Below are 11,602 nucleotides of genomic sequence, written 5' to 3'. Positions count from 1 at the left end.
AGCCCCTGAAATATTGGAACACTGCTATCATGTCACCCCCAATCCTTCTTTTCATCAGACCAGACATACCCAGTTCCTGCAACCGTTCATCGTATGTTTTAGCCTCCAGGCCCCTAATCATCTTCGTTGCTCTTCTCTGCACTCTTTCTAGAGTCTCAACATCTTTTTTGCACTGTGGCGACCAAAACTGGATAATGCTTGTTTGATTATTTACTTTACACTTGCATGCTGTTTAATCCCAAAAGTTCTGTGCAACTAACAATCCCATCCTAAAATTAAATAACACCCACAAAACCAAAATGGGGAAGAGAGAATAATTCCAAAAATACATAAAATAAACATATCAAAATCCAGAGCCTTGGTGGCAAGCAAAAAAAAAAAAAGATTGGGCAAGTCAAACAACATTGCCTCATTCCCAATTATGTTGGACCGAATTTTGAAAAGTCAACTTCCCTTTAGCCTGTGGTTTAGGGGATTAAAGAAAAAAAATGGAAAATGAGGGGGAGAAATAAAGTACCTCCTGCACGTATACATCAGTGGAAATGTCAACAAGGAAGAAGAAAAAAAGATATCAAGCTGTGCTTCCTGATAATATTTTGAAATTCTGACACTTGAAGAAAAATATTTCAGAAACAGGGAGAAAAAAGCAGAAGAATGCCATAAAGTGAGTCACCTGGAATTTTACAACATGCCACTGTTCACTCAGTCTTATAAAAGCCGGTGTTCTTGGGCTACAAGACATTGAGGGCTAAAGACTTGCTTGTTCAAAGCTAGTTTGGAAGCTCTATCATGAATCACCTGATCTTCTTCTTGGGTGCTTTGATGCTATGGCCATGCAGCATTGCCAATCCACTAATCAAGCCCCAATCTGCACTATCCTACACCAAGGACCTGAAATTCATAGAGGTATGTAACCACCCGGGTCTTATCTCTGAGGCCATAAAAATGCAGAATTGCTCTGCCACTGACTTCTGAGAAAGGTTTCCATGTTGAGGATATATCATGGGATAAAATGCTGTTTATTAAGAGTGCAGCGATGCATGATTCTTTTTAGAGGTGCAGTCAATGTATTCAATATTCAATATATTCAAGAACTATGCAAGAAAAAGAAAGGTCTATTCTAAACTACATCTGCACTGAGGCTTTAACAGGCTGTGGAATGAGCTAAAAATTCTTCTTTCATGCCTTGCCTATTGTTAAGGTTTTTCTTAATAATGATACAGATACAAAGACTCTTATTTGTTTTTCCCCACACGAAACTGTTTTACTGCACAAAATTAAACTATCTTATTTTACTTTCTTCCAAATAGTCTAAGTCAGTGGTGGCAAACCTTTTAGGCACCGAGTGCCCAAACTGTGTGCATGCGCATGCCCAAACTGAAAAGTGTGTGCATGTGTGAATGCTCACATGCACGGACGTGCACACATGCATGCATGAACATACATGCATGTGCAGCAGAGACCTGAAGACCAGCTGACTGGCAGGAGGGGGGCATCTCAACACCAGCAGCGCAGCAAGAGGTAAGATCTTTTTCTTTCGTGAGCTTCTGTTTCATCGTTTGCAAGGAAACAGAAGCTCACGAAAGAAACGCCACAGAGATCTGACTTGGGGCAATGGTGCATGTGCCAGCAGAGAGGGCTCTCCATGCTATCTCTGGCACACATGCCAGAGGTTCGCCATCATGGGTCTAAGTCTACAACTATTCTATTTCTATTTTTTAATCTTTACCTTTAAAGCCCTACATGGTTCAGGGCCAGGGTATCTTTGAGACCGCCTTCTACCGCATAGCTCCCAGCGACCGGTAAGATTCCAGAGAGTTGATCTCCTCAGGGTCCCGTCAGCTAAACAATGCTGGCTGGCAGGCCCGTGGGGGAGGGCCTTCTCTTGGCTGCCCCAGCTCTCTGGAATCAATTACCTCCTGAGATCCGGACTATCCCCATCCTATTGGCCTTCCGAAAAGCGATGAAGACATGGCTCTTCCGGCAGGCCTGGGGCCATTGATCTCGCTGCTGCGATTTGGCGAGATCCGGCCATGAATGGCGTGAATGGGTTTTAATTGTTTTTAATGGTTTAACTTTTAATGTTTTATATATGGTTTTTAAATGCATTGTAAGCCACCTTGAGTCTTCGGAGAAAGGCAGCATACAGGTTGAACAAATAAATAAATAAACAGATAAATAAATAGTGTCTCCACTACTGATTGCATTCCTAAATCACCACCAATAATAATAATAAGAAGAAGAATGTTCAAAAGTGGATTGAAGAATGACTGGATGGGCAAAGACACAAAGAGTTTGGTCACCAATACACATGCATTTATATAATTATTTAAAATGTTTATTGGTACAATAAATGTTCTAATCCCCCCCCCCCATTCTTGGTTAAAATGCAGGCTTACCTTGATCGTTTTTTCCCACAAATTGATCAAGTAATAAAGCAATCCTTAGAAGAACGGATCAAAATAATGCAGAGGTTCTTCCATCTGACTGTAAGTGGGAAGATAGATACCGAAACCATTAAAGTAATGGAACAGCCCAGGTGTGGAGTACCAGATGTCTTGGACTATAGAAAATTTCCAAGAGCACCAAAATGGAATAAAAATATATTGACTTACAGGTAAGCTATATTTCCATTTGATTTCTAAGAGAGAGAAGGAAAAAGGAAAAGTCTACTTCCTAATGATATGTATTGTGTTTTCCTCCATTACTCAAAGGATTAACAACTACACCCCTGACATGCCAAAAACCCAGGTGGACAGAGCCATAGCAAATGCTGTGAAAGTATGGAGTGATGTGACTCCCCTACAGTTTAGAAAAACCACTGGACCTGCCGATATTGAAATTCTTTTCGGAAATAGGGGTAAGATCAGCTTGCTTATTCTTATATATTAATCTTTATTTGTAGTTTATATCTCACACATCTGCCAATGCATGGGTGTTGACACATTACATTAGGCTAGTTCAAGAAACAGACCCAATGTTGAGTTATTTATTGTAGGAAGGTAGAATAACCAAATCTTGAAAGCCTATCAAAGTTTCTTTTGGTCGTATTTTATATTAAACAACATCAAGACAGGATTCTTGAGAGTTTCTTTCTCACCATTTCTTCATCTTTGGACTATATCATCTTTTTTCTGAACTTCCTTTCACAATTTGCTCATTCCTTTCCTGTCCCCAAGGTCAGCTCTAAATTCCATTTTAGCAGTACCGCATAGAGAATGTCATCTGATTGTTATTTTACTTGCTACAAAAAATATTCCCAAACTTTCCCATCTTATTCCTGTGGAAAGTTGCCGCCCCTCTGATTCTTTTACTTCTCCATAACTACATCATTGGAATAAGTGGTCTCTACCATGCTGACAATCTGATGATGACTTAATTATTACAATGATGAAACTTGGTGACAACTTCTACACAATCAGATCCATTGGGTTGGTTTAGTTATGAAAGGGGTGAAATCATTAGAAGAGACATTTTAAAAAGTGGAAACAGTTTTAAAGCTGAAGATGATTGTTTACGGAAGGTAAAATGAATTGAACAAGATTGTAACCATTATTTATTTATATATTTATTAATCAAATCTTGATTATTTTTAATCAAATCTACGTAGCCGCTCATTTCATGAGAGATTTAATTCATTTCTTCAGCTTCTCGTGTTTTGAAGGGCACTATATGTTTTAACATAAATAAATAAAACTAGGGGAAAAAAACATTTTTCTTATAAGAGGGATTAATTTGTATACCACCCAGATTTTCTTTATGAGAGAGATGGGCAGTTTCTAAATATGATATGTAAAACAAATAAAATTAATTGACTTTAGCTAAGCTTAACTGTTCAAATAACATGAAAGTGTAGTCCATTGTTTTATTTAATTAAAACTGGGTCCTGCATACACCAATTAAGCATAAACATGTACAAAAGTTGCAAAGCCAAAGACTGCTAAATATTTCAAAATTCATATGTTTTGCTCCAAATGCAAGATAAAACTGGGCCATTTCAAGTAGATTGCTTTGAACATTTCAAGAGTCTTAAATGTATTTGGCTTAGTTTTATTTTATTTTATTTTTTCAAGTTTTTTTTAATCAAGATTGATTGATTGATTGATTGATTGATTGATTGATTGATTGATTGATTGATTGATTTTTCAGTTTTTTTATGAATTAGTTCCATCATGGGTTAGCTCCATTATTGGCCAAGGCAAGATGATGGAGTAAGGATAAAAGTAGATGAGAGTTAGGGAAAAGTGAAAGCACATTTAGAAGCAGATGCTGGTTAAAACAGCAAACCTTAAATCACCAGTCATACAGATACAAATGTTTGTATGTAAATGGTCTATTCATGAGAATTATTCAGAAGTATCTGGACTACTTGCTCAATAAATGTACTTGCATATATATACATCATGGAAATTAAAATTCATGGGTTTTATGCATGTTGTATGTCAACATTAGGCAATTGCAAAGATGTGGATTGTATATTATAGACAATGCTCTTGAGATTTTCAGGCTGTAAAAGACTGATCTATTTTATGAAAAGACTTAATGAACTTAAGTGTATATACTCATCATGCTTACGTTACTATTAAACTTTAAAGCTATTATGTACAAAGACAAGCAGCATTAAGGAAGTAAGCAAATTTTCAGGCCATTAGCCAGGAAAATGTAATTGTGACTACTGTTTGTGGTATATCCATAAAGTGAATCAAGCTGTCTATTTCCTGGGTTTCCATAGCCATTTGTATAGATAATTTGGAAAATATGCTTCAATTGGCTTATCTTTTGGTACCTAACAGAACTTTTAAAATCAAATAAAAACCCAGGAACTAGGCAGAGAATTCTTAGTTCTCCAAGTGGTAATTTGGTCCATTTATGAAAATAATTGAAATTAAGAGATAAACTTGAAATGTGATGAAATAAGACAATTAATTGATGCTATAATAAGAAATCAGGAATTAAGAATGGAAAGCGATATTGCTTAAATTAAAGGCAATGGTGGGATTAACTTTCTGAGCAGTTTGGCAAACTGATTGTTGGAAGAAATCATTAGGGCAGAGAACCGGTTGTTAAATTATTTGAATCCCACCACTGGTTAAAGGGTTTCAATGCAAAAATTGAATAAGATGAAACATTGTTTATAGCTAAAAAAAGGGGGATGAGGATTTTGAGAAATATATTTTATAAATGGAGAAATAAGATAATTAATTGAAGTAAGCTTAAGAAATTAGGATGTGAAGGGCGGATGGTAATATTATTTATATATTATGTATTAAGAAGAAATTAAGATAAAATAAAAAATTAGAGAAAAAGAAGACCATGACAGAAATTGAAATATGCAAATTGTATTTGGAGAAACTAAAAAAAGTAGATTGGAACAGATTATAATATATATATAATATAATCTTTTTTAAAACTTGTTTTTTAAAAAAAGAACTTTTAAAATCAAATAAAAACCCAGGAATTGGGCAGAGAATTCTTAGTTCTCCATATAGGTTTTCATCAGTGGTGGGATTCAAATAATTTAACAACCGGTTCTCTGCTCTAATGATTTCTTCCAACAACCAGTTCACCAAACTGCTCAGAAAGTTAACAACCGGTTCTCCCGAAGTGGTGCGAACTGGCTGAATCCCACTGCTGGTTTTCAGGAAAAGAAAACACCTTTTAGCGTCCTCATAATGCAAGAGGGCCAGTTAATCAGCTGAGATAGGTGGATCCATCCATGTCAGAAACATATTGTGACTTCTCAGCCTGATAAAGGATGAGACATTCCCAAGTGATAGATCTTGCAGTTGTTCCAGCTGTCTTGATTAGGGTGAGCAACCTTTCTTCTGGTGACCCCATACCTTCCGATGTCATTATTGAGAGTAGAGATATCCAACCTACTGGCTGAGGAATTAATTCTGTGAGTTGAAGTCCACAAGTTTTAAAGTTGCCAAGCTTGGACACCCTTGATTTAGGCTAGGGGTGTCACACTCGCCATGTCACGTTGGCGTCACGTGACATTTTGTGATGTTTTTTCCCTTCGCGGAGGTGGGATGGGCATGGTCTGCATGTGACGCATCTGGACTGTGGACTATGAGTTGGACACCCCTGATTTAGGCCAATGGTGAGTGGGTGGGGGCCAGAGTTAAAAGGAGGTAGGAACAATCACAGTGGCGCAGTGGTTAGAGTGCAGTACTGCAGCCTACTTCTGCTGACTGCTGGCTGACTGCAATTTGGCAGTCCGAGTCTCACCAGGTTCAAGGTTGACTCCACCTTCCATCATTCTGAGGTGGGTAAAATGATGACCCAGATTGTTGGGGGCAATATGCTGACTGTAAAACGCTTAGAGAGGGCTGTAAAGTACTGTAAAGTGGTATATAAGTGCTATTGCTATTGCTAGTATTCTCTGATTTCTTTGTATTTGTTTGTCTTTCTGGCAATAGCTTCTCTGTCCTAGGAAGAGAGTTATATATTGGCTTAATTGCTTTTTAATTAATAACAAAAATGAAAAGGAAGAAAAGAGCAAAAGCAAAGGTAATCACGCAGAGTTAACAAGCAGTTCCTACTGGGAATTTGCACATTATTTTAAACAGCTATGAATCCCTGCTATTGCTGATGACACTTCGATTCTTTTCTCATTTAGAACATGGTGACAACATTCCTTTTGATGGAAGAGGTGGAGTCCTGGCACATGCTTTTGCTCCTGGATCAGGACTAGGGGGTGATGCTCATTTTGATGAGGATGAGACCTGGTCAAACATCAATAGAGGTTTGCTATAAAAATATGTGCACCAGATCTCTGCTATGCAATGTATATACGTACCTCACTTTCACTGCCCGCGTCAAGTGTTGCATGGAAACAAAAAAGAATATAAATTTATATAAATCCCAAATTTCAGGTGGTTTTCATTTAATTGGGACTGACAACGCTTTTGCTAAGTGACATGGTTGTTAGGCTGCCAGCATACCAGGGTACTAGTTGCTGTCATTCAGCAAGTCCTGCAAAGTTCTGTTACAACATTACAGCATCCTGCAGTCATGTGGTCAAACATTTATGAATTCCTGCTGGCTTCCCCATTGTCTTTGCATGTCAAAAGCCATTAGTGAGGATGGCAAATGGGACTTATGTATCTGCTAGCATGTGGCAATGTTCTAATTGCAAGCCAGTTGCCAAATGCCTGAATTGCAATTCAATGACCGCAATTTGGAGGAACCGCCATAAGTCTCCTACGTTCAGGACCATAACTTCAAATGGTCACCAAAATGAATAGTCATTCAACAAGGACTACCGGCATTGCATTGTTTTATCAATGACAAATTCATGGAGTTCAATGCTGCCAAATGTCAAAGCAACCAGTTGCTTTAAAAAGATAAAATCTATTCTCTTCATGTAAGGAAACTCAAGGTCTAAATGGAATGTGATTGGTTATTTTCACAACAGAAGGCCACTAGCTTTATACCGTAGTTTTAATCAGTGGTGAAATTCAATTTTTTTTACTACGGTTAGATGGGCATGGTTTGGTGGGCATGGCTTGGTGGCTAAGACGCAGAGCTTGTCAATCGAAAGGTCGGCAGTTCAGCAGTTCAAATCCCTAGTGCGGCAAAATGGGGTGAGCTCCCGTTACTTGTTCCAGCTTCTGCCAACCTAGCAGTTTGAAAGCACGTAAAAAATGCAAGTAGAAAAATATGGACCACCTTTTGTGGGAAGATAACAGCATTCCGTGCGCCTTTGGCATTTAGTCATGCTGGCCACATGACCATGGAGACGTCTTTGGACAGAGCTGGCTCTTCGGATTTGAAACGGAGATGAGTACTTCCCTCTAAAGTCAGGAACAACTAGCACATATGTGCAAGGCGAATCTTTACCTTTTACCATATTTCTTAAAGCACAACTCCTGCAACTTTACGCAGCTTTCTTGACGTATCTGATTGTATATACACATCTCTGAAAAACTAATACTTATAATTAACCTACTCATTTTCTGTGTTTTAGAAATTAATCTCTTCCTTGTTGCTGCCCATGAATTTGGGCATTCCCTGGGACTAGCTCACTCTAATGTGCCTGGAGCCTTGATGTTTCCTACCTACTCCTACATGAATCCAAACACTTTTCGTCTTCCAGACGATGATCGGCGAGGAATTCAGAGTATATATGGTAACTTCACTGAGAAAAATTTTTTTCCTGTTCAGAATTATGCTACAAAGATACATAGCTAACCGGACTCTTCTGCTTAAAAATTCAGTGTCTAGCAAAAAAAAAAAAAAAAAAAATCAAAAATCAAAAATGGTTTTAATCCACAAGCTACAAAACCAGTAATATATTTCAGAACTGGGTCACGGTTAGATTTAGCTCTTTCTTTAGAGGTATTTCCATCGGTTCAGCAATTAATCATGTCAGAAAAACTTATGGACAGGAAGAAAATCATTAGTTATATTAGGTATATTAGTCAATCGACTAATAGGTATATTAGTTATAATGTAAACCTTCATAGCACTAAAGTGGATAATTTAGTGGTGATAGCATAGTATAAATCAGTGATGGCGAACGTTTTAGACACCGAGTGCCCAAACTGCGTGCATGTGCATGCCCAAACTGAAAGGTGTGCGCATGCGTGGACATGCACGAACATGGACATGCACTGACATGCACACTGACATGCATGGACATGTGCGCATGCGCAGCAGAGACCCAAAGACCAGCTGGCTGGCAGGAGGCAGGGTATCCCAACTCCAGCAGCGCAGCACGAGGTAAGATCTTTTTCTTTCGTGAGTTTCTGTTTCGTCACTTGCAGGGAAACAGAAGCTCACGAAAGAAACGCCACAGAGATCTGACCAGCAGAGAGGGCTCTCCATGCCACTTCTGGCACGCGTGCCATAGGTTTGCCATCACGGGTATAAATCATCCTGAGACTATAGAAATACCATTGTACTGGAAATACCAAACTGAATTCTGGATTTCCTGAAAAGATATTGGCCAGAGATGAAAATTGATCTAAAGCAGGGGTGTCAAACTTGATTTCATTGAGGGCCACAATAGGGTTGTGTTTGACCTCGGGGGCAGAGGTTGGTGAGGCAAGGGAGGGTGTGGCCAGCTTGACATCACTCCTGTTGGGGGTGCCTGTGGTGGCCTGAGCACCCTCTGGTGAGTGAGGCCCACCTGAGCTCCATTTTCACTGGCAGAGGGTTGCAAGAGGCCGTAGCAGCCGAAAACAGAATTTGGGAGCCCATTTTATTTTATTTATTTTATTTCCAATTTATATACCGCCCTTCTCCCTAAGGACTCAGGGCGGTGTACAGCCAGAGTTAAAAACATGAAATATAAATATTAAAAAACAATTAAAATATATATAATTTTGGCCCAAAAATTAAAAATCACAAACCAATTTAAAACATTTAAAAATTTCTTCTTAAGCCAGCCCGGCTTGCTGGAAAAAGTGGGTTTTAAGGGCACAGCGGAAGGCACTGAGGTCTTGGATTCTCCTTATCTCTGGGGGCAACTGATTCCAGAGGGTAGGTGCCCCCATAGAGAAGGCCCTCCCCCTGGGGGTCACCAGCCTACATTGATTGGCTGATGGCACCCTGAGGAGGCCCTCTCTGTGGGAGCGCACGGGTTGATGGGAGGTCATCGGTAGCACCGCAAGCCAGTCCTTCGCTGTTTCCAGGGTGGCCCCATGGGCCAGATCTAAGTACCCCATGGACTGGATCTGACCCCCAGGCCTTGAGTTTGACACCCCTGATCTAAAGCATGATCAGTGACTTTGGATTTTATTTCATTTTAAAACTGTTGAGTCCACCAGGTATGGATTTATCTCTGACCTTTGTAGGTTCTCCATTTCTAGAGGTTTTTTAAAAAGGTCTGGTTAGCTATCTCTTACAGATGGTTTAATTGGTTTGCCTGCATATTGCAGATAGATGGATTAGATGATCCTTGTAGTCTTCCAATTCTAATACTCGTTTAATAGGCAAGAATATGTTAAATGGAGATATAGCAGTGGTGAAATGTAAAATTTGTTACTCCTGGTTCTGTGGGTGTGGCTTGGGGGGGGTAATGAGACTAGGTGGGCGTGGCCAACTTTTTTTTTAAACTTTTAAAAACATTTTTTCTACAACCTTAAGAGGTTGCAGAAAAAATGCTTTTAAAAGCCTCTGACGATCAGGCAACTCAGCTGGGATCATCAGAGGCTTTTTGTTTTTTATTTTTAAAAGCATTTTTTCGGCTGAAGAGGTTGTAGAAAAAAATGCTTTAAAAAAAAAGCCTCTGATGATTGCGTGGCTCAACTGGGCATGGGGGGGGGGGCAGGGATCTTTGCTACCAGTTCTCCAAGCCACCCGCCATCGCTACCGGATCGGGCGATCCAGTCCAAACCGGGAGCATTTCACCCCTGAGATATAGACTATTTTAAAAAAAAAAAAACATAATGTCTATTGTAACAAGATATCTTCCCTTGCCAGGCAACCTGTTAAACTGAGATTATATCAATGATAGAAGGAGAAGGGATGAAAAGCAAATAAGGAAGAACATAAGCAATTTTTTTTCAATAAACCCCTAATTTGAAAAAGGTTTACAAGGGACTAATTGAACAACTAGTCAAGGAAAATAGACAACTGATGTCCGCACTCCCACTTTTTTCAAAACCAGTGATGATTCAATTGTTGTATATTTCAAAAGAATATACTTGGAGCTGCAATCCTACACCTGTTTGACTGTAAAAGTAAAGCTCTCCTTGTAGGGGGGAAAATTGTGTAGAAAATTGTGCCCTGGCTACTATAGGATTCTGATGCCTGCCCACAGTCATATAGTTGAAACTTGGATAGCTGTTAGCAAGAGGGTAGTATGACTGGGGTAACATCAGTCTAATTAGGATTTATTTAGAATGTCCTTGTGTTGGGGGGAGCCAATTTTTGTAACACCTTCATTCCCATTTTGTTCCATTTCTGAGGTAATCTGTTTGAGTGTGTTCTTACTTCCTTTTTGTTCCTATTTCATTCATCCAGGAAGGAAGAGGAATTTGGGGAAAAAATAGAACAGCTGTATTTCGCATTGAAACCCATTTAGTTCTCCTTCAGTGGAGGTCTGAGATTGAACAGCTGTCTGTCTGTCTGAGATTCTCTACTGATCCCTGCACTGAACAGGGGGTTGAACTGGATGACCTCGAGGGTACCTTCCAACTCCGTGATTCCATGATTTTACCTATACAAACTCACAAGGATTCATGAAATTTTGAAGCAAGAATTGTGAACAACAATATTGTGAATTGTAATAATAAAGACTGAATGAATGATTCTAATTGTGTTTTCAAACCAACTTACTTTTCCATGTGATTAAAAAGCATTATTTTTTTGAAACAAATAAATACATTCAGAAGGATTGCTGAGCAAGAAAAAGTTCTGAGTTATAGAATTTCCTTCAAATTTATTTAGATACCAGTTTTCTGTGCGTTACATTGAATATTTTCAGTTTTCTGTCATTCCCAAACCTTAGGAATAGGCATATATATACTATAAGCCTATGGTTGCAGTTTATATCTAATCTGAATGTCAAAAATCTTGATTTGGCCTTAGATTTTTTTTCCATAGAAAAGTGATGGAAAGACAACTTTACAGATTTTAGTAGCAATGCCCT

General features: G+C 38.9%; 1 protein-coding gene across 1 annotated transcript; it reads left to right on the top strand.

Annotated features, from left to right (window-relative positions):
- Positions 1-721: 721 nt before the first annotated feature.
- On the top strand, positions 722-11,364 carry LOC117660859 (collagenase 3-like). Its single transcript, XM_034409179.3, has 6 exons — positions 722-906; positions 2,394-2,617; positions 2,715-2,860; positions 6,623-6,748; positions 7,973-8,134; positions 10,975-11,364. Exons 1-6 carry the CDS (start codon positions 790-792, stop codon positions 11,001-11,003), a joined length of 804 nt encoding a protein of 267 aa, XP_034265070.2. The 5' UTR covers positions 722-789; the 3' UTR covers positions 11,004-11,364.
- Positions 11,365-11,602: the final 238 nt, after the last annotated feature.

Source organism: Pantherophis guttatus, chromosome 5, assembly GCF_059756535.1.
Source record: "Pantherophis guttatus breed Tessera chromosome 5, ASM5975653v1, whole genome shotgun sequence".
Classification (NCBI taxonomy): domain Eukaryota; kingdom Metazoa; phylum Chordata; class Lepidosauria; order Squamata; family Colubridae; genus Pantherophis; species Pantherophis guttatus.
Note: the sequence above shows the minus strand (reverse complement) of the source record. Positions and strands in the feature narration are given on the sequence as shown.

Coding starts and splice junctions, on each gene's coding strand:
- LOC117660859 (XM_034409179.3), top strand. CDS start 790: ATGAATCACCTGATCTTCTTCTTGGGTGCTTTGATGCTATGGCCATGC. Junction 6,749..7,972: donor CTGGTCAAACATCAATAGAG/GTTTGCTATAAA, acceptor TCTGTGTTTTAG/AAATTAATCTCTTCCTTGTT. Junction 8,135..10,974: donor AGGAATTCAGAGTATATATG/GTAACTTCACTG, acceptor TCATTCATCCAG/GAAGGAAGAGGAATTTGGGG.